Raw genomic sequence first — 24,067 nt, 5'->3', positions numbered from 1 at the left:
GATATAAGAGCCCTGCTGGAAGAAATCTTTTATGAGAGCCAGCGGCCAACTTTCGGAAGTTTATAAATCCAAGTAGAAAAGCCAGCTCTTCTGAGCTCCAGGATAATGTTTCCAATACTATTATTGTGTTTAATTATCACCCATTTAGAAATAAATAAAGTATTTCATGGAGTGGAAAAATTATACCTCTTGAAAATTTACCAAAAGCTAGAGAAATCCTAGATATTCTGAAGCAGGTTTTCGAAAATCTAGACATTCTGAGGCAATCGGGGTATCTTCAAAGATGTTTCTCAAGAGTAAGATGGTTTAAATTTCTTGAAATAGCTGTAAGTGGGACATCACTACATGGCAATCTAAAACAACCACACAGATATCATACGTTGAACTGACTTCTGGCCCCTCTGCTCCCCGCGTGCTCCTCTGATAACGCCATCACACCACATGCTGACAGCCAGCTTGGGGTAGTGCCTGACAGCCCCAAATGAGAGTCACTGCAAGGACCCGCAAGCTTATCTTTTACACCAAAGGCTTCAAGGAAAGAAGGAAGCTGTTTCTGCAGCTTCCTCATTACTGGAGACATCAGACTGTAGAACACTTAAAATTTTTATTCACAAAACACTGTCAACAACAGCAATAAAAGGCTTAAAAAAAATCAAGTTGCTAAACTCAAGACCTCAGGAGCAATTTAATTGATCCCCTGGCTACCTCAAGCCTTGTTTTCTTGAGCTGATACCAATTTGTTAAATCCTTGATCCTGGGGAGCACAGACAACTGAAAGGGTCACTGTTATGAGGGGAAGAGAGTTTCCTTATAGTTACCTCCAACTATTCCCACTTTAGTTTTAAAGACTTCTCCATGAAATGACCCACATCCTTACACAGTGCCAATCATAGTAGCTCTGTGCCTCTGCAGAATTGTTAAAATTGTGGCTATACTTTCAAGTACATTTTATATTTTCAGGTTCCAGAAATCTGCACACATTTGTGTTATCTTGCTCTTTTCTTCACAGGACTTGTAAACAACTTCCCCACAATCAGCTGCAGGGTAAATATCTCTGGCTTTACTGATCCCAAGAGCATGCGAAACTCCCCAGCACCATGCCTGCAACTGTTGATCCTCAAACACCATTCATTTATTTTCCTACATTATTCCGATTGGACTTTCTGGCCATGGTGGTTGTATGTTTCTTTGAGACCAAGACTGAAGTAAGAAACAGGTGTGGTAGTCTTTTGTTTATGTGCTGCCTGGAAAGAATTTAAATCACCCACTTTGAAAAGGATGCCACTCTAATTGTAATAACTTTGTGATTTGGCAAGATAAACATAAATGCTAATGTGAAAATTAAAAATAAAAAAAGAAAACAAAAAAATCGCTTCTCTTGAGGAGGAGGGGAGATATAATCTAAATTAGTAAGGGTTTAGTAAGGAACTATTAACATAGTTAATACATTATTTTCAGATGAAAGTCTAGTCTAGTTAGCATGAAATTAAACAGATTCAGTACAGCATCTAACCCTTTAGGTAAGGTGATGAACCTGAGGCCTGAGTATAAGATACTATCACATTTACATGATCACCAGGACCTTTGAAATTCACATTAGGTCTGCTAATCAACAGAGACTATGTCAGCACTAAACCTAATAAATATTCCAACATAGCAGAAAACCTCCTGTGTTGCACTGGTCATGCCACTGACTGCAGCAGCCTCTGCTGAGTGCACACCTTGGCTTGATTCCAACACCCTCCCCAAACCCATTTTAGCAGGAAGACATTGCAAAGGAGGCAGGGGGTGAGGCCGGGAAGGAGAAAGGAAAGATGGATTATGGGAGTGCACTGAATAATAACTAGGCCAGTTTGTTTCTGTTCTTTGAATGGAAACACTTAATAGTCTATGCTTTTGGGTCTTGATATTTCTAAAAGCCATTATCATATTTTCTTTTTGGCATAAATTAACAGGTAAAAATATCTCGTCTATTAGAATTACCATTTTAAGTGTTACTGAGATCTGCATTTACTATAATGGGGTATTGGACTATATAATGGGGTATTAATTATATACCGAATATTTCTGTGATTAATCTGCAATCCACATTCAAATATACAAAACTGCAGTGGATTATTATTCATGGGTTCTGTATTTGTCTACTCCCTGAAATGTATCTGTCAGTCCCGAGTCAGCACTTGGGACAGTTCTGCAGCCATCTGAGAAGATGCACAGAGCAGAGGAAAACGTGAGCCATACTTTGAGTTGCCTGTGTGCAGGGACAAGATGATGCCCCTGCCTTCTCGCTTCCACGCTGATGCTGTGAACAGTGTCCTTTTCATAGTCTATTCAATGCTGCATTTTTCTAATTTCTGTGCTTCTGGTGGTTGGATTCGCTGGCTCCAAGCCATAGTGCTGAAGGGCTGCCCGGTGTTCCTAACATGAGAAGGCTGTGATGTGACTTACGGAGAAAACAGGTGTGTGACATAGACTCCCCACAGGCATGAGTTCTAGTACTGATGGCCAAGAGTTCAGTCATGACTCAACAATTTACATTAAATATGGTGTTGGAACAGAAACACACATAAAACAGGGATGTGTATTGATCAGTTGACAAAAATGTGACCAGAGACTCACAGGAACCTAAGAGTGTACTTCCCCTAATGCTTCTGTATTCCTAACCTAGTGTTCATAATGACTTTATAGTAGTTACTGGTATTCCACCACTAAGAAAGGTCAGCTACAAAGTCTGTCACCCTTTTGGACTGCCCACTATAAAGGGTAAGCATGCTAGAATTTCTATTTCATGGGCAAGGGCTCCTGGTTTCCAACGTAACCTGCAGGATGTAAGAGACAGGGACCATCACATTCTCTCAACTAAAACAATTACTATGCCAGAAAACAGAACTTTAATCAATAAGGTTATTAAAAGTCAGGGCAAGTCAGGAACATTCTGTCAAATATTCAGGGATGGCTTGTATAAAAATGTGTCTTGAAAACTACAGGAAGCTGTCAACCCCCACCCTAAACACCAAAACAAAACAGTGAGAGTATGAGAGAGGGAGAGAGAGAGAGCTTCTCAACTGAGCAGCAGTAGTAACCAAGAGCTGGCCACAGAGAAATGAGCCTGTTTCACTGACAAACCTCCCCTTTAAAGGACAATGTGGTCTCTTGTGGTCAATCTAAGATACAAAGATTCTTAGAAGAAATATAGGGTAAAATTGGAAAACAGATTAATATTTTTATAAATGACAAAGGTGTTTATTACTATAAAGTATTTGTTTACATACTAAACACTATAGCCCTAATGTATCTTAATTTTTCCTTTGCTTCTCTTAGTGATAGGAATTGTAGACTTAGTCTAGTGGGGCCCATGTTCCCTACTGTTTGGTGAACATTTGCTTTTATTCTCTTTATCACATTTAATATTCACAATAACTTTATGAGTCAAATATTACCCACATTTGTCAGAAGATGCAAGCAAAGCTCTCTAAATGTTAGCCATCATTCTCTTTTCAGCTCTGTGTGGGATCCCAAGGTATACCTCATGGGCACCCAAGAACTCGGTACCCACAGGTACCATGTAGTGCCCCCTTTTCCTCTAGCTCAGGCTCACCGAGGTGGTGCCCTGCTGCAAAGGGGCCTGTGCTGCTGCTCCCACTGCTGAGCCTATTCTAAGACAAGGCCACTGCCGTGATGCTTGCCAGTCTGTGCTATGGCCTTGGTTTCCTGCCACTGCAGCGCCCACTGGACAGTGATCTGCTACAAGTTTGCCACATCCTCAAGTATGGAAAATTGCCATCCCCGAGTTATATAGGCATTTTGGTAAAATCTCTTTCACAGCATCTCCTTAGCACCCAAGTAAAAGTTTCTGATGCTGGCCTGGAGCATGATCTAAGTGACAGGCATAAATGGTAAAGTGTTTCTACTCCCTTAACATCTGCCTTGGGACCACACCTCGGTGTCCTTTTGCTCTCCTCTTACGATGGCTCTTTGCAAATTAGATTTCAGCAGTGGCCCTTGCTACAAACAGTTGGAATTTTAAGTGATCACATTTAAAGAGACAGTCACTTTGGGATCGTTCAACACCCTTCTTGTGCTAAGTAAAATTTTTATTACTATAAAAATGTTTCATGAATGCATACTACAAATATTACATTAAAATGACTGCTCTGGTAAACAGACTTCCCTGATCTTTTCTCTGGTCTGATGAGAGGCCCTGGAAGACAGGGACTCACGGCTGTCACTGTGACTCTCCAGTCACAAATCCTGGAGCGTCACTACTCGTTGGACTTCAGGTTCCATGTCTGCAGAATAAAGCCATAGTACTAAGTGACTGCTCTGGCCCCTTTTAGCTCTAAAATTCTATGAGTCTAAGAAATATTTACCAGATTATAAGTAAGGTTTGAAGTATGTAAGCCACTCCCATTCAAATGGGCAAGCCAACTCCAAAAGTGCAATCTTATGCCTCTGGCTCCCACCTGTCTGATCAGCCCTTTATCTGCGCCATTCGAGGAGTGAGAGGAAAGCAAAGAACCAGACTCAGAGGATGGCAGTGGAAGAGGTGAACACTGGGAATGGGAGTGCAGGAAGAATTCCAGGCAATTCTAGACTGCTGGAGAGAGGAAGCGGGAGAAGAGAGCAGACAGGGAGAGAAGCGCCTACACCACCATCCCTGCCACACACAGCCGCATGTGCTTGCTCCTCGCCAGGTGCCAGCAGAGGCTATCCATGTCACAAGCCTTACAGCACTTTTAGAAACAGAACAAATTTTTATGTTCTCAAAGCCACGAATACATGTATACAAATGTATGGAGAAAGCACATGACAAATATTCACCAAATAGTAGCTGCCCCTGGAAAGTGAGAAAGGGATCTTTGAATTCTTGGGTGATGTGGCCAGATGGGTTTCCTCCACCCCGTGCAGCTGGCATATATAAGGGATAACAGGAGACATTCTCACAACAGGATTACATCCTGAAGATGCTAGAAGGGTTGAGCTTGGCAATGTAAAATAGCTGATTGTCTTCTAGCTAATCCATCTCGGTCCCCTTCCTGCTGCTGCGAAATCAAAGACGGCTGAGCTTGGTATCCTGGCAGCCAGTCTGCTGTTCGGTCTGCCAGGTCGGGCACAGGCGTCAGGGTTCAGGGTCTGGACTGGACACCAAGTACCAGTTCTGCCAAACTGAGTGTTGCTGAAGAGCTGGAATCGAAGCAGGGTTTGCCTCTGCATGGATACTACATAACGAAGTTAATAGACATCACATCTACTGTTACTTTCCAGGAAGAGCTGTCAGACCTGGCAGAGGCCCAGGGGCTGCCAGGCCTCTCAGTCCTTCCAGGAAGCAGGAAGAGGCAGAACCCAAACAGAAAGCAGTTCGCTGAGCCAGAGGGATAACAGCTGCACACCAGCTGTGTGCTGGCTGGTTCCATTCAGCTTTTGTATCTAGATAAGCATTGTGGAAGACCCAGGGGGTAAGGTAGAAACACAGAAAAAGTTAATTTGAAAATGGAAGAGACCTTGGAAGACATCTAGTCTAGTGTTTTCCTAGCTGGGTTGAGGAGCCAGGGAAGTGCAAAAAACCAAAGCATAGAGTCTGCCCGGGGAAGTCACCTGAAGAAAGGATTCTGGGGATTCTGTGGCTGATACAGGTTAAAAACACTGATAAATCCCACCTCTGTTATTTATATTGTGTTACAACCCCTCCCCACAACATTACCTTACTTGACCTGTTAGAGCAGTGATTCTTCATTCATCAGGGGTGATTCTGCCCTACAGGGTGACATGTGGCAAAGTCTGGAGACCTCTTGGGTGTCACGACCAGGGGCGGGGAGGGAGCATGTGTTACTGGCATCTAGTGGGTACATTCCAGGGATGCTGCTAAACATCCTACGTGTACAGTCATCACGACGAAGAATGTCGATGCTGAGACTGAGAAATCCTGTCTTAGAGACAGGAAACAATTCTACAACAATGAGGTATAAAGCCTTTGCCTGTTACATTTCCTACTTCCAATTTTCTCTTAAAAATTAAGGTACTGGAGTGTACTGTACCGTACCCCTCAGCTGTTAGTTTGGCATCACTAAGGAGGCAATGCGGTGCAGGAGCCGCATTGAATCCCAGTGCCTCCAGCTCCTTGTTACATGAGCCTCAGTTTATCTACTGCTCCAAGCCTCGGTTCCATCATCTAAAAATATGATGAAAAAGATATATGATGTTTCAGTATGAATTAAGTATTGGAGATAGTGTATTATAGAACCCAGCACACGGCCAGACACACACTAGGTGCTCAGCAAATGGACAATGATGCTGTTGATCCTTACTGGCATTTGTTGAGGACCCTCTGTCTCAAGGGAGCCGAACACCATCAGCGACAGAGCTAATTACGTGGAAGTGGAAGACATGGCTTTTCCCTCATTTACAGCGAGCGAGAAATATTTCCCCCAAGCCATATAAACAAGTGTAAACATTGCCCTAGGGCTGGACCTGCCTTTCTGTGTCATTTTACATCTGTAGGATAGTTAGTTCTAGTACACTCTTAATTCCAGCCCTTCCTCTCCCCAGCCCTAACACCTGGCTTCTAACAGTGAAGATTGAGACTAGCACCACAGTGACAGAATGTGGCATAAAGTCAAGAACCAGCCAAACCCTAATCTGTTTTCATGTTGTGCTGAGAAAACAGACGACTCTTTGGTTTAAATGAGAATATCTGATGCTACTTTTCTAGTAAGTTGTGGTTCATACAGACTTTAAACAAACAAACAAACAAACAAACAAACAAACAAAGCTTGCAGAAGTTTCCCTCCCACTGTCTCATTCAGAGAAGAAAGCAGCAGGCCTGCAGCTGAGCATGTTTTGGCTCTGGAGGGAGCTCCTGCCTCACAAAGGAAGAGACGCACAGCAGCAGCAGCAGCAGCAGCAGCAGCTGCTGCAGCGGCTTGTTCACATTCTTGTTCACGGAAAACTTTACAACTCTTTCCTTTAAAGTGACAGCTGTGTATCTCCAGGGTCTTCAGAGCTCGTAGTTTAGATTCTCAAATCTTCCTCCAGAGCCCCTTATCCTGGGTTTTGATTTGCTCACTGGGGCTTGCTATTCTGGAGAAAGCATGGATATTTTTCTTTTGATTAAAATAGCAGAGCTTATTTTAAATAAGTTACTAAGTTATTAAAAATGTGATTTTCCTCCTACACATTAACTACAAGATTCAGTGAAGAGGGAAGTGAAACTATGAGCTATTTCCCAGTGATACACTGCAAGATATTACTGAATTAAACTATGTTTTTATATAATCTTAATTTGTGTAGTTAGCCTAGTCTTTTGTACTTTTCAGGATGTTCACCTTACATCATAAGAATGATGAGTTCTGTTTATTATATACTAAGTACATTTTAAAAAATATTCAGCTTAAAATGAGCAAAGATAATTATAAGTGCATTCAAGAAGTTGTACAACAAGTCATTCATATTCCTACTTCCATACTCATTGGGTAAGAAGATCATCTGCACTCATGACCCTGCTTTACCGCTCCATCCAAGGACTTGCCTTTCCCCTGGGGGAGCCGTCAAATTGCCCCCGAGATGGAGGTGTGGACATCAGTTAAAACTCATGCGGCTCCTGAGAGGAAGGAAGGCTTTGACCTGATTCATCCACCTGTAAAGACTGTCCTCTCCACCTGCACCCCCCCAATTCTACTTTTTGCTTTTCTCCAAAACCAGTCCTTCCACCAGATGTTCCAGGGAGAAACATCTACACATATCTCTGTGGAAGGGAGGAGGCTGATTTCCCGGGTTTTTGCAGCCTTATTATGGCAGTAGTGAGGCCTGGCTTCAAACGGGTCAGTTTATCCTAGACATGTGGCCCAATGTGAGTTCTCACTTGCTGAGTGCTGTCCATATTTTAGAGTGGTTGCTGTGCTTGTAGAATAAACGGAGAGGTTGGGGTTCTTGTTTTTCTTTAGTGTTATTTTATGCTTGGCTTAACAACTAACCAGCAAACCAGTTTCACATGACTTACTAATTTTAAATGTGGAGAACAGCTTACATCACGATTTTGCAGTCATACTATGTCCAGTGCCCAACCGTCTGGCTTCAAGTCCCCCTTAGGTACAATACAGACACTTCTGCTACCATGCCATAAATAATTTTTGTTCCTGATAAACCTTCTTGTTTGTTAAATCATGATTTTAAAAAGGAAAGAAAGAAAACAGTAGGGTTTAAAGGAAAAACAGGGAGCAAACCAGACCACTCAAAAGTTAGGCAACTCTGGGGCCAGAGCCCTGAGGAAAATCAATCAACATAGTTAAAATCACCACTGACATGTGCAGTCTGCACCACAAACCTTTAAACCCAGGGATTTGTGTTTTCCTTTTTGTAGGTCCTTGGAGACGTTCGCTTCTAACACTGAGTAACTTTCCCAAAATTAAGAGTAGGATCCAGAGAGAGCCTTTTGCATCAATCAACTGCCTCTCTGCTTCTATGGATGCTCTGGCAGCTCCCCATACAGCTCAGCAGAGCGGCAAGTGCTGTACATCTTGAAGCCACCAGACCCTTCCATTTCTTGCACTAAAGAGAAATACTTCTGCAGGACTGTCAGCGTTTTTTCCTTAGTTCTCATAACTATATTGCTATGGAGGTCACTTTAACTGCAAGAAACCTTGCCCCTGACTGCCTCCACATACCTGACCACCTCCACATACCTGACCACATTGACACACGGGAGGAAATCTAGGAGCCACGAGGACTTCCACATTGACTTGATACCATTTTCCTAATCACTAAACACACGAGAGCCCACGTGCACCAAGAAGAAGACACACATCAGAGCAACAGGCTATGTCTAGAGGCCCTGCCTGCATCTACTAGTCTAGGCTGAGTTAGCAGAGGGGGTCATGCCAACCTCCTGCGGGGCTTGTGTTCTGACACCCACGTGGCACTGTGGTATGTCTGGGTCTACTGGCAGAGGCTCTCTTTGGTGAGGAATTAACAACCTTTTAGCAGAGAGCAATGACTAAACACCCTGAAATGACTGCTAGCTCCAAAACTGAGATGCTCCAGTAGGAGAGGGCACAAAACCACACCCTTTAATCTTTGTGTCAGTGCTCCAGATGGTGGGAAACTTAGCTGGGGGGAAAAAAAAGTTAAGGGTTTCCTGAAATTGCCTGCCATTGGTGTGGGGTGTTATGGGATAATCTATCTGGTGGTGCCCTCATAAAAAGGTTTCTAACTAGCCTCCAGGGAACTTGCTCTAGATTCTCAGCTTGGGGAGAAGAGTGGGGGAAGGACTGCAAAAAACCCCACAAACAAACAAAAAACCCAAAACAAACAACCTGAGTTTCTAATTTTTAAAATCAGGCATACTTATGTTTTAATAACACTGGTGGTGGGATTCGGGGGGTAAAGAGGAGGAAGGGAGGGGAAATGAAGCTAAGCATCTTTTCAATACCGCAACTTGAAAGATGACTGGAGATGGGGAGGACCTTATCAATCACATGAGGTCTCGGCATTAGAAGAATGTTTCCACCAAGGGAAGTGAGTCACCCTGAAACTCTATCAAGGAGAGAAGGGGATTCAAGGCTGCTGCTACTTTCTAACGATGGCACAGAGGAACGAATGACATCTAGTTCCATTTTTTATAGGCTTACTCTACCAATGTGTCACCCCTATCAACTGCTGAGGAAGTTGGCGTGACACAGTGCAATCCCGAAGTGTAATGTATGTGTGTGTGTGTTTGCGTCTGTATGTGTGTTAAGAAGAAAGAAGAAATTAGGCATCAAAATATAATTTTTCTTTAAAGTTAATCTAGAAAACCTCTGAACTCACAAAAGGTAGCTTTTGAGAGTAAAATTTTCCGGCCAGTTAGAAAATAATTTTTGAACATAAAAGAAGCAACATGTCCATTATGGGTCATCTGAAACCAATTTTAAGTGTGCTTCCTACAGATTACACCTAAGGCTACCAAATTGTAGTTTGAAAAATTAGACATATTTTGGGCTATGAGAGAAAAGGATCACATGTCAATAATTATGACCAGTGTAGTTTGGATGGGGTTATATAGAACCACCATTTTTTAAAAAAAGATTTTACTTATTTATTTTTGGAGAGATGGGGAAGAGGAGAAGAAAGAGAGGGAGAGAAACATCAATGTGTGATTGTCTCTTGAGTGCCCCCTACTGGGGACCTGGCCCACAACCCAGGCATGTGCCCTGACTGGGGATTGAACCAGAGACCCTTTGGTTCATAGGCTGGCGCTCAGTCCATTGAGCCACACGGGCCAGAGCTGAACCACCATTTATTCTGATAATAGAAACTGGGACAAAGTACTAAAATATTTATGCATATATGTGATTTACATATGTATGTGTGTACATGATGTATATATTATAACGACTTGTTTTAATCTTTTTGAGAGGTTCCTTAGAGTTTCAGTTACCTCTAACTGAAACCCATGGGTCAGGATATGTAGAAACTGAAATTGAAAAAGAATCTATAGCATTTCAGTTAAATCAATGTTTTGAAAATAGCATCTATTTTATAATTACAGTGTTATTTTCTAAACAAAGGAATCAAATACAGCCTTTAACATGGATAGAGAAAGTAAAAAGCTCATTACCATAATTCACCTTAAATAAAATTAGAGTATGAAAATCTGCATTTTGGAATCAGGTAAAAAGAGAATTACCTAGTGTATAAGCCATAAGTGTAAATGTAAAATATCTTCCTTGTTTGTTTTTTATTTTGAAAGATTTTATTTATTTATTTTTAGAGAGAGGGGAAGGAAGGGAGAGAAACATCAGTGTGAGAGGAGACATCGACCAGTTGCCTCTCACATGCCCCCATATGGGGACCTAGCCCACAACCTAGGCACGTGCCCTGACCAGGAATCAAACCAGCAAACTTTCAGTTCATAGGCTGTTGCTCAACCCACTGACCCACACCAGTCAGGGCTTAAATGTAAAATACCTTAAAAAGAAAAAAAACCCTCAATTTCCCATGGGCAACTTTAAGAAAGTTGTTAATATTTAGTCATGTTAACATTTAGATAGCTCTTAGAATTTTTGAAGCACCTTAATTTCTATTATTTCACTTTGTAAGTGCAACTAAGATAGCTTTCTACAAAATAGAAGCTCAATACATATGTAGGTAGGAGGGAAGGTTAAATATTAAATATTGAAAGCAGGTGGATTTGTTCAACAAGTCAAAAACTTAATTCCTGTGTTTGAAACAAAATTGTTGGGATTATATACCTCTGACTGTCTGTCTTCTTGGGCCAAAAAAAGGCAAACATAATTTCCATGCGTTTGCATCAGCAGTTAGTTCACAGTAATGGAAATAAAATCCCAAACTTTATTAGAAGAAAATCTAATGTATTAGCTAATAGAACTTCCCACCTCTTCTCACAAACAGGCCCTGTGTGAATTCACCTAAAAGCCAGGGAACAAACTGACTCCGGGAACCAAACTTTGAGCGGAGAAGCTTGTTCGGCTCCATCCACCCTATTTCTGTTAGGGGCATCGTTCTTCGTGTTACTGTGCCTCAAAGCTTTGGATTGACCTTTAATTCCTCCTTCCTCTTGATCAGCTGCCAAGGCCTACTGATGCTAACCCTTCTGTTCTCTTATGCTGAGTCTCATTTCTCCGGTCTGTAACCTTCACTGAAGTGCCTACTCTAATGCTACCAACCCCCGATCCACTCTAGGTACCTCTACCACTCTGATAGGCCTAAAGTTCCCTTTATAAGACTCCAGGGGGTCTTTCCTGACTACCAAATTCAGTTTACGCTTTGTAAATGGAACTGTTGTCTTCTAAACATGATCCTACCTATCAGCTTTGTTTCTCTACATATACGCCCTGATCCAAATAATTGATACCACTTGCTTTCCTCACAGTCAATGACTATCTTCATGTCTTCAACACTTGTAAGCTCTTCCTGGGGGAATCCTACTCATCCTTCAGGGTCTGTCTCTAGTGCCCCCTCCATGAATCCTTTTCTGACTCCCCTGTAACTCCACCTGGCTTCCCATTCTCCTGAATCATGCCATTTTGCCATGCCTCTCCTAAAGCTCTTATGTTATGGTAGTCTTTCCCTTCTCTCCAGGGGCAGATGATGAGGCCCTCAAAGGTAGAGAGCATTATTTTCTCATTGTTGCATCCGCTGATGGGTTAGCACAGTGTCTTTTGTATTGGACATACTTAATAGCTGTTGAACTCTGAAGAAAATCATATATTTTTTATAGAAAATTAAGTGTGAAGACAAGTGAAGTCATTCTTGGATCTAGTCTTTAAAAAAGAAGTAGGCCTCCAGTTCACTCAAAATACTGTTACTCACTCTTAACAAGTAATCAACAGCCAGTAAATTACTCAGCCAGAGAATGTAACTCAAAGCTGTAACATACATAACTATGAGTCACGCTAGCAGCTGGGAAGTTCTGTCCTGCTTGTTAAGGAAGAGAACATTCATCTGAAAAGACGATGGAACAGCCACAAAAACGGACAAGCTAACCACAGTGTCAGATGTCACAGCTGGACCAACTGTCCACAGCAGTGGTTTCTAAGCATGGCAGGTGGCTCATTTACATGCCTGACAGAGGCAAGAGAACAAGGCTGGTGAGGCCTATATTCTCAAGCTTCAGAAAGTCAGCAGCGCCAGGCCAGTCCCTGCTGGGCTCCTTGTAGCACATTCTCCGCAAGGGATGAGCAGGAGGGAGGCCGTCTGCGTGTGACATGGATGTAGGCTCTGCTGCCAACGTGTTGCCAGTAAAAGCAGAAAAGTGCTGATATGCATATTAGATAATGTGCAAAACTTAGAGGTGGTTTCTTTGTTGTTGGCTTTTTCTTTTATAAAAAATTTTTATGACTGTGCACATTCTAGTTTATAAATAACTCTCTGCAGAAATTATTTATTCATCTACATTGATTTTTAAGTGTTCAAAGAGGAATGAAGCCTATTTCATTTTTTAAAGTGCAAGGAAAGATCAAGTTTAAAAAATAATCTGGATTCAGTTTTTGAAAAGTTTCTGGGGGATTATTATGTTTGACTATTTTGAGGTATAATAATTTTTTTCACTAGCATAGAAATTTAAAGAGGTTTAAGAGCATCTGCTAAGATAGTCTTGGGTCCTTTTATCTGATTGAAGACACATACTTACAGGAATGATACCAAAAAACATGCAATAACTCTATTTCTAGGTGCTGATCCAGTTGCACAAGAAAAAGGGGCATGGGGAATGCTTGGCAAAGTATGGGGGAAGTAAGGAAGGAATAGGAAAGAAAAAAGAAAAGAGCAGAGGAGAGGAAGAAAAGAAGAGAAGGGGAGGGGAGGGGAAAAGGAAGAGAAAAAGGAAACGGGAAGAAAGGAAAGGAAAGGAGAGGAAAGGAGAGGAAAAGGGGAAGGAGAGAATAGGAAAAGAGGAAAAGAAAAGAAAAGAAAGAAAAGGAAAGAGAAAAGAAAAGAAAAAAGAGAGAGAGAGAAAAGGTGAAGAAAGCAGACATGCTACTACTCTCAGGAGCTTATCATCTAATAAAAAAGGTAGTCAATAAACAACTAAACAAACCAATATCTAATTATAAAACTTGATACATACTATGGAAGAAATGACCTGAGGGCTATAACAGGAAATAAAGCAATACATTAGCAAATTAGCAGCATGGTTAGGGATGTTCGACCAGGACCTAAAGGATGGGAAGGAGCCAGCCTTAAGAAGGGAAAAATCATTCACAGAGGAGGGCACAGCACGTGCAAGGGACCAGGAGAAACCAACACACCCGGAGCACTGTGGGCAAGGAGCATCACAGTTGAGGAGTTTGGCAAGGCAGGGAAGGGTCATGGCAAAGGGGCTGCTTCTGGTTAGGAGTTTGGGTTTTACTCAAGTGCACTAGCAAGGCACAGTGGTTTTGGATAACTTGCATTTGTGGGTTCAAACACGATACTGGCTTCTGTGTGAATAAGGGAGGAAGCAAGCGTAGACCAGAAAGGAGGCTCTTGCAGGACTCAGAGAGATGGTGGCTTGAACTAGGGTGGCGGTGGTGGAGGTGAGAAAAGGGCACTCAGAGATGACCTGAGACCTATTTTGGTGGTAGGACCAAGAGGCCTTGTGGAGAGAATGGATGTGAGGGCCGAAGGAAAGGGAGGCAGAGAGAATGACTCGACTCCTGTGCACTGCTCTGCCTTGAATGTCGTTTGATTTTCTTAGCATAGTTCTTATATCGAAAAGTAAGCTAGACTTATACTGGTGTTTTAAAAGACATGTCTTTGATAAATAATTCATGTGCTAAAATCCCAGTTTCTACACGAAGCTCACCCTGTGACTACAACACTGCACTGAGGTGTGTTGACATACCTGGAGGTGTAGCATGGTGGGAAGAGAAGGGGCTTTCACAGCAAAGCCCCTCGGGCTGAATCACAGCTTTACCATTCTGCTAGGCAAACAGGCACAGCTCTAAGCCTCAGACTTCACATACACAGGTAAGAACTCTATCCCAGTTTGCTTGCGAGAATTAAATAAGATAACTTTATAGTAAGTCCTGGCACACAGTGGTAAGTCAATAAATGTTAAAATCCCCCTTTCCCTTCTTCTGTTAACAGCGAGAGACCGTCATCAGTAGTTTCTCAGAGAGCCAGCCTTCTGTAACAGAGAGGAGTGCGGCGGCCAAGTGCTGTGTTTAGGTAACTGGGACATGCTCCGGAGGGGGGATGCAGACCCTGCTATGGGTCCCCAGGGGTGCCTGCTGGGTGATTCTAGCTATATAATAACTATCCTCCTTCCTGCCCCTGACTAGAAGGGTTGCCAAATGAAATACAGGATGCCCAGTTAAATTTGGATTTAAGATAAACAATATTTTTTTTTCAGTATAAATAGGTTCCATAGACTGCTGGGGACATACTTAAACTAAATGCTTTTCATTGTTATCTGAAATTCAAATTTAACCAAGCAATTGCTATTTTTATTTGTGAAATCTGGCACCTGTGTGATTGGGCAAATGGCTACTTTGATTAGGAATAAATTGCTTCAAGATTCTTCCTTTGCAGTCCCTTGAGATGCTCTCTAACTTCTCTGTATAAGAGGTCACACCTCCCACCATCATGGCTCTATACATCTATGCCTTCTATTTTTTTCACATATTTCCTTCACCTCCTCTTACTCTTACCAATAAACATATGCATGTCCAAAGGCCACTGAATAACACTATATCAGGTATAAAGTCCACTGAATAGCAGAATTTTACTTTGTGGTCGTGAAGAATGCTGCCCCTGTGTGTGAGCGTGCATGTGCTGTGTTAACCTTTTACAATGAAGATTTCTTAATAATGTATCATTAGGAATACATTTAGAGAGTTTTCTAGTAGCAGTGAATTAAATATGCATCCATGTTAATGGACACCATTTAGATCCTAGAAGAGTAGAATCGGTTACTGAATAAACTGAAAGAGCAAAGTTTTGAGTTCATTCAATAATCAACATCTATCCAAAGCTTAGATTTAGATATCCTTCATTTTAAATTAAACTACCGGTACAAGAAAAGAATTTGAAAGTTTAAGCCATAGTTTTACCAGTCTGAGTGCTCTTTTGCATACTCAGGAGTTTCAGTGCTGAGGCAAAAAATTAAAGGAAGTCTAAATATCTAATTAATTATATGAGATATCTAGAGCAAAGTTACTATTTGCTATTCATCCACAACAAAAAAGGAGCTAGATCCAGAATGAAAAGCAATACACCAAGAAAATTTTGTTATGAAGAAACTGTGAGTGGAACTAAACGATTTAATAGTTAACTGATTTACTTCCTGGTCCTGCTCATTTTCTCACTGTGGACTAGTAACAATAAATCCACAACCTGGTGCCAGTCTGGGGAGCAGATTTGGATTAGGGTTCAGGAGGAAGATCCCAGAATGTTATGCCATACGTTCAACGTCACGGCACAAGTGGAGAGATCTCTTCCTTCTTGTCATTTTGCAGACCAAAGATCCTCTTACTTCCTTTAAATAAAGGCATACATATTTTCTCCATTCTAAGTATCTAACTAAACATCTATCAAAACAATCGCTGCCCCAATTTTAGAAAGAAGAGGATGTGTGCTTACTCTTCTTGTCGTAAGTCATTGACGCTGCGATCCAGTGAGATCATGTCACTTGCCACCATGTTAAATCCAAACTCTTTAATGCTGGCTTGAACTGCATGTTTGAATTCTGGTCCCAAAACCAATGGCTTGGCTTTCTCTCCAGGGCCACCAACCACTCCAGGAGGCTCAGGTTCTTTGGGTTCAAAGTTACCGAGGATCCCTGGGCGTAGCACAGGATCATGGTAGGTGAATGTCTGAGGCTTAAAAGTGAGATACTGCCTCTGCATTATGTCTTTCTGGTTCTCTCCTCCAGCATGGTGCTCTTGTTCATTTTTGGCCTTGTTTTTTCTTCTAATAGACTCTAAGTCCACTTCTACTCCTTCAACATGAGGCCAGGGTACCACAGGTTTGAATCTGTCATCCCCAGGAACTAATCCATTGCCTCCACGGTTAGGCATGGGGTTATTGACATCTCTGTCTTCCTATACAAAAGGGAGGGGGATATACAATGAGTACATGAAGGCAAACCACAGCAGAGTTCATTATGATACCAATTTTCATGTTTTCAAAAAGGCTGAGGCAACAGTAAAATGGTTTAAAGCGTAATACAGAAGCAGGCCAGTAATCAGGACTTCCCATTAGAAGATATCTCCCTTTCAGGGAGGGAAGAGCGTGCCAAGAAGTAGACTATTTCCCTGTCTTACCATTCCAGAAGAAATGAATGGATGCAATTTCTCCTTCTCCCCTTCTAAACCTAACTCTCTATACCAAAGACTCTTAACAAAGCACATTGTTATGGGTTAGAGCAATGAGGTTCTAGGACCTTTAACAAAAACAGACATTGAACAGGTCATGTTGTACAATTTGTGGTTTTCCCAGCTGCCCGGTGTACGATAAATATAGCTTTGTGTAGTGATGTAGCCATATGGTGGCAGTGGTATTAGATGTCACCCGTCACTAGGCTGGCTTCGTGCCCCTGATGGTGGAGGAACAAGGCAGGGATATGCATTTGACAGTCCCAATTTATTAAATTCTGTTCAGTAAAACCTCAGCTGAATGGAGAGCTATTTTTAAAAAAAGCTCTAATAACTGTAACCAAGTCAGTTTGGGCTTTTCAATCACACCCGAAACCTAGTTTGCCCCATTCCAGAGGGAGTCCAGGTAAAAACAGATTTTGCATGTAAGGAGACTTGGTAAAGTCTGCCCCCTTTTCTGCTTGGACCCTCCTCATCACGTAGCAGATCTTTTTGTCAGAGATCCAGTGTGCTTTTGCTCCTGAGGTATTGATTGTATGTGCAATTTTTGCTAAACCTGTACTATTCTCTGCTTGAAGCAGCGTTCTCACCATAAACATCACCCCGGTGGCTTTAAAAAATAATGATGTCCCACCCCGAGACTGTGTGATGTAATTGGTCTGGGCACTCATATTTTTAAAAGCTCCCCTGGTGATTTCACCATGCATCCGAGCTTGAGAACCTCTATAGCTTAAAGGGAGAGCTGCCAATAATTAGAGAAGGGGATTACTGAAGATTCACAGTCCAGCAAGAGGCAAGGTGAACTTAGAACCACTACAAAACAGGCTAATTCGTCTGCCACCTCACTCCACACTAAGAAGATGTGATCCTTTAATAGAGTCAAAATAGAATTAGTGCCGTCTGACCAAAATGTTTCTATAGTGATAGAGCTAGCATCAAAATAAAGTTAAAAACTTTGTTTTAAAAGGTACAGAAATAAGGCACAGAAGTAAGGCTCTAAGTGTGATGTTGACAGTTTATTTACAGATAAAAATTTCTTTTTAGAAAGTCAGTTAATTCAGAGGTGAATTTAGTTGATGTTGACATTTTGGTAAGGACTAGCTAAGAACTGATTTCAGAGAGTTCAGAAATGAAATTTAAAATTTTATCTATTTATTTAGTTAATATAAGCATATGATAAAAAATTCAAAGGATTCAAAAGGGCAGAGAGTAAAAAGCAAATTTTCCTATCTTCTCTTCTGTAGGGGCCATTAGAGCCAGCAGTTTCTTGTGAGTCTTTCTAGATGTTATTAATGTATGCTTGTATAAACACACATGTGTATATATAACAAGAGAATTTTTTGTGGGCATGGGACATAGATTTTAATTGATGGGAATCCGTAAGATGTTACAACTGGTGAAAAGGTAAATTGAAGGAACAGACAAATATATAAACGTCAAGAATACTGCAAAGAAGGAATGTTCCTAACCACCTCCGGTTTGGTGCTGCCAGGTTGGAATAGATGTTTGGTTACTCATAATCTTAAAATTTAAAGAAAAATACTGCAAAGAATTTAAAAATAGATGCAAAACTGGTAAAATTATTTGCTATCCAGAGGGCAGTAACCAGCTTCATTCCCCAGTACACAATTTCCTTTTCAATGGACAAGAACTTTTGCATTACTGTCAGTTTCTATTACTTACAGGATTGTAAAACAGTCAGAGATAATAAAAGTGCAAGATAACCTAGAAAGCTGAGTCAGACAGAACACTCAGTAATCTTTCTGGTCCATTTCAAAGTTGTTCCACAATTTTCCTCCAATAACACATAATGAAATACAAAACGCAACACTCAGCCTGATTCTTTAAATATGATGCCTTTCCGCAGGCATGTGTTGTAAGTAGATAAGGCTTTTGGATCAGGACTTTCCGATCTGTACACCCTCCAGGAGACACTTAGCTGAAGCCTGACCTGTGAGCCCTACCAAGGGTCACAGGTGAAGAGGTACGAGGTAGTCCTGCCAGAAATTGTGTAGTCATGAAGTACTCAGGGTTATCATAAGCATTAACTCATACTAAGGAGTGGAAGCCAAGCTTGACTGTAACAGAGAGGTAGGCACCGAAGCTGAGAAATGATTGTAATGATGGAAAAAGTATCCATTTTTCCAGTTTATCTCCTGGCTATTTCCAAAATTATACTCACTTATGGCAGTGTTGTAAACAAATTAAAATACAGAAATCATTATAAAACTCAAGATACTGGACCCAAGTTGTTGAGTCTGAATCAGATATAACACAAAAAGGAGAAACACATTCTCCCCAACTTCAATTTTTTTCATCAAGGCTGCAATGAATCAGTAACTGGGGAGGTAAAAACTGAGGGGAAGGAAATGTCAAAAAATATAGAAAAGTAGGTCATCAGATGTCAACATCCATAACCATGGCAATCCACTATGTAGCCTAATATTCCACAGGGAGAAAATTACATATTGGAAGGATATGGAATATGATAGTACATGAAATTAAGGTAGCCAAATTGTAAAATACACAGTATGGTGTAGGTTGGCCTATGCTAACATAAAAATTGCAAATTTAAATATTTCTCAAATTCAGCCACCTCATTGAGAATATTTAATGCACTCAAACTTCAAGCTTATTGTCATCCAAAATTGTTTTGATCTTTTCTTGACTTAAGGGTTATTCTTCTAAATTTTAACTGTTGGTTAAAATTCACGGTTCTGTTAAAAGTCTGCCTGTTATTTTACCCTCATTCTGGGTTATCTCATTCTCTTCCAAACTAGGTGACCAGATTTGGACTTATCATTCCTGCACTCATTTCCTCAGCCCACACCACGCTTCTGTTCTTTGGACCTTACAGTCAACTGCTTCCTGAACATTTCTACTTATAGCAAGCTGGTACCTCAATTTAAGATACCCCAAACTGACTTACCATCAACCCCACATTGCAAACCTGTTTCAATTACTGTCTTTCCTACGTTGGGAACTGGAACCACCATCCACCCAACTGATGAGGTACAAAGCTACATTTTACCCTCACTTCTTATTTCTCTTTTATCTGCCCTGCTGACATCCAACCACTCACTAATTCCTATCGATTCTACCACCTGTGTAGCTCCTGAATCTGACCACTTCTCTCTGCTACCCTCACTGTGACTGCCTTAGTTCAGACCACCCTCATCTCTTAACGGAATTACTACAACAACAATAACAGTGATGAATACAAACACTATGGTCTAAATGCTTTATATATGTTAACTCATTTAATCCCACAAGTTAGGTTCCGTGATTACCATCCCACAAAATTGGACAAGAAAGTTACTAATGTCAGAATCAGTACATGGTAGGCTCAAAATTTGAATCCAGGTGGTCTGGCTCAAGAGCCCATGCTCTTAACCACTGTGTTTTAGTGTTTCTCCTTCTAACGCATGCACTTACTGTCTCTCTTCATTATTTTTTCTACACAGCAGCCATGGCGACTTCTAAAATTGAAATACAAACATGTCACTTTCCCTGCTTACAATATTCCACCACTGGTCCTCTTCCCTATGGAGAATTCATCCTGCTTATTAACAAGGTTGATGAAGCTTTTCAGGCTCCAGCCTGCACTTCTAGCTCCACCATATCCACTAGAGCAGGGATTGGTTAACTTTTTCTATAAAGGGCCAAGTAGTAAACATTGCAGGCTTTGCAGACCATAGGGTCTCTGTTGCAATGATTTAAGTCTGCCATTAGGTACAAAAGCAGCCACAGACAATACGTAAATGAATGGATATGATTGTATTCCAATAACACAGCAGCCTCTCCCAAAGGAGAGGCAGTGGGGATGATTTGGCCCCCAACCCATGCTCTAGCTTCTAAGCTCTAGGTAGGGATCATGCCTATCATCATTGCATTCCCAATGCTTACCCTGGCATGCAATTTCTCAGTAAACATTTACAGAATAAATAAACGAATCCTAAACTTGCTTCTTGGGTTATGAGAGAGATTCTCAGAAGGGAAAGAAAGAATGAAGGATATGAAATGGGAAAGAAGGGTTTAGAAAACCTTTATGGCAAAATTATGAATTCAGCAAGGGAATGGGACATAACTTTATATTCCGTGCACAGTACTGTACCCTTAATAATGCTATGCAATACTCACTAGAAAAACTGAATTTGCTCACTTCTCAAAGCCTGTATGTCATTAAATTTGAAGGCAAAACCAAATATGAGAACTGTCTGTCTAGTCCCAAGTCAATTAAGAATAATCATGTCAAATCTTAATGTTATATGATTTGAGGAATGGCTGTAAAGCAGTATAATCACTCAGCTCCCCTGAGAAGGAAAACTCCTCCTTCCCGAGAGTGAATGAAAATGTGCAGACGCCTTTCTGACTCACTGGTACTGTGATACCTTCATAAGCACCAACTGATTTACTGTGCAGTTAAAAATCAATGAATCACTGGTGACTAGAACTGGAAAAGAGAATCGGTAGATAATCTTCTAAGATCAGTATGTTCATACAGGTGGAAATGTACTGAAAAATATGATCGCTTACCACCAGGTGGAAATATGGGATTATCAGAAATTGGGTAACACTATTCATTTTATATCTTACAATTTCCTAAGCTCCTCCCTCACCTCCATATCTTACTTATGAGTGGTATTTGTCCATGATGGCCATGCCTTGGTAGAAATGATACGAACATGAAGGGATTTAGAAAAATGGTCTTTAGAGCAAAGGAAAGTACTATAGGCTTGTTTGGATTTGAAATTACAGGTAAAGCCTAGAAAACTAAATTCTTAATGATAAGATTCTGCAGTTACATGATCTCTTGAGAAATTACAATTTAGCTTCAGGAAGTGGCCACTGCTAATAAGACGTACACTATTTGGTTATCATTCTGCATGAGCCACAGAACTTAAAAACATAAGTCATATCTAATTCCATGACTTAAAAAACCCCTTGATAAAAAACAATCTCCACTTAGAAAAATCACATCAGCATCCTTTCTCTAGCTGCACTAACTCACCTCGAAGGAACAGAAGAAACGGGCAAAGAGAGCAGGGACAGAGGTGGTAAAAACTAAGGGGTGCTGGAGAAGACACCTCTTTGTTTCTGAAGAAACAGGGTGAGCATGTCGGCTGGGCCTCCCAGACTCTGACCAAACTGTGGCAGGATGTGGGTGGGAGTGTGGGGTGCTCCAGCCTCAGTCTCTTTGTTTCCCTCTGGTTACCTAGAGCTAGATTCTGAGCTGATTTGTCTCCTGCTGACTTTATGCTAAAAACTGTCTGAAGACCATCTTGCTCCTTTCAGAGGACTGAGAGTTGACTGCACTGGGAGTCAGTGGCCCTATAGGGCATGGGAGGAGGGACAAGGGTCAAGTAATTCATCTCTGCTTAATCAGGGTTTAAAATGGATACACCTAAGATTAAACAGACACTTTACCAGTCCTTGAATAGTTAGGATGTCCTCCCTCATGGAAAAGGGCCCTACTCCAAGTACATTTCAAGACCCATAAACTAGGAAGAGATTTAAGGCCAGGGGCATTGTCTCTATTGGCAACTAGGGCAGAACTGAAAAGAAGGGTGCGTTATCAGTAAGAAAAAATATTACACTCTCATAGAAGAGTTATCTCTTGAAAGAAATAGACTCAGGACAAATTCCAATTCTTCTCCTTTTCCCCAGGTAGCAGGCCAGTAGATAAGCCAAAGGGTAACAGAATGGAGAAAACAGCATGGCTGACATCACATTAGCAGCTCCACCAAAGGAAATCAGGTCAGCAACTCCAGTGCTATATATTAGACTTCGCCAGAGTAACCACCAACCAGTCCGAGGCGAAGTACTGCACAGTAAACCGGCCTGACCCAGATTTACTCTAGGCACTGAAACACTGAGACTCTGGACTGCAGAGAGCTGCTGTTACATAACAGCTAATCATGACTCCTTTTATTTTTTTCTTCTTTAAAAATTTAGGATATGCTATGGCAACCACAGTCACAGATGGGTAAGTACGTGGTGCATTTTTAACCACCTCTTGGAAACATTTTACCAGGTTCATAAAAGGGCACTCTGAATCAATTAAATGCCACCCCTCCTTAACCAAATAAGCAAAACATAAAATACAGAATATAATATAGATCTATACTGTACTATTGTGAATAAATGAAAATTAATAGGTGTCTTCCAAAAAATTTGACTATCACATTTTGAACATTTAGCCAGTCATATTAATAAAAGGGAGATTGATATTATAAAAGAGTCTTACAATAAACCTGACAGTTGTGCAACTAGTTAGTCAACATTTGTGAACTTGGATTTTCATACAGTATTCTTGAAGTGCTATCTGTCTGCATTGACAATAACTTTCTGAAGATCTTTATGCGTCCTGTGGAATGACCAGGGTCAACTGTAGAATACCTACATATGGCAAATTTTAAGGCTTCAGCTCTTTTTCCTCACTTTAAAAACAATTTCTTACCCACATTAGGATGAGACAAAATGGGGTTGTGATTTGCCTCAATTAAATAATGGCAAAATGAAAGAATTGAAAGTATTATATTTTTAGTAGAAAAATACCAGCTCTTTGGGGGTAATCAACTATTTGAGTTATTAAAAATAACCTCCAGCCCTGGGTGGTGTGGCTCATTGGGTTGAACACTGGTCTGTGAACTGAAAGGTTCCCGGTTCGATTCCCAGTCGGGGCACATGCCTGGATTGCCTGCCAGCTCCTCAGTAGTGCGTATGTGAGAGGCAACCTACAGATGTTTTTCTCCTTCTCTTTTTCTCTCCTGTTCATTCTAAGAAATAAATACAATTTAAAAATACAAACAAAAAAACAAAAACAAAAACCTCTTGAAGGTGATCTAAGGTTATCTACACTTTCTGATGCCTGGAATGAGCTCTTGGTTTATCCTGGCCCAACCACCTCTGTGGGCCCCCTCTCTCGGGAGGTTGTGAATTCCTTCAAGCAGAGGGCAAAGGCCCATCCTGTCATCCCAGCAAGGCTTTTTCTTCCAGGTAAATGATAAAATCCGGAGGCTTAGAGTGAAACACTGACTCTTTCTAAGCATTTAAAATTGTCTAAGAAACCCAACAAGAGTTAAAAGGTTTCTTCCCATCAGGTTAACTTATTTTCAATCTAATATTTATTAAAATACTAAAACATGTTTCAAGTGTTCTATATTTTGATAATAATTTTGCATTGATGGTATCCGAAGTTATAAATTAGTGAATCTAATTTCCATGGTCACTTCTATGTCAAGCACATAGATATTATAGCAAGTTTTTGATATTTA

The 24,067-nt window shown here is 41.0% G+C and overlaps 1 protein-coding gene and 1 long non-coding RNA gene across 3 annotated transcripts in view; one reads left to right on the top strand and one right to left on the bottom strand.

Moving 5' to 3' along the window:
• GALNT7 (polypeptide N-acetylgalactosaminyltransferase 7) overlaps positions 1–24,067 on the bottom strand; it is a 119,799-nt gene that overhangs the window by 37,990 nt on the left and 57,742 nt on the right. For both annotated transcript variants that reach the window (XM_028519211.1, XM_028519212.2), the window contains exon 2: positions 16,057–16,517. In XM_028519211.1, the coding sequence (XP_028375012.1) occupies positions 16,057–16,517 (461 nt within the window). The remainder of the gene's footprint in view (positions 1–16,056; positions 16,518–24,067) is intronic.
• Positions 19,576–23,928, top strand: LOC118501961. The gene is made up of 2 exons (XR_004904620.1): positions 19,576–19,802; positions 22,458–23,928. It is a non-coding gene; the product is annotated as an uncharacterized LOC118501961 (long non-coding RNA).

Source organism: Phyllostomus discolor, chromosome 8, assembly GCF_004126475.2.
Source record: "Phyllostomus discolor isolate MPI-MPIP mPhyDis1 chromosome 8, mPhyDis1.pri.v3, whole genome shotgun sequence".
Classification (NCBI taxonomy): domain Eukaryota; kingdom Metazoa; phylum Chordata; class Mammalia; order Chiroptera; family Phyllostomidae; genus Phyllostomus; species Phyllostomus discolor.
This window is presented reverse-complemented; position numbering and strand designations above follow the sequence as displayed.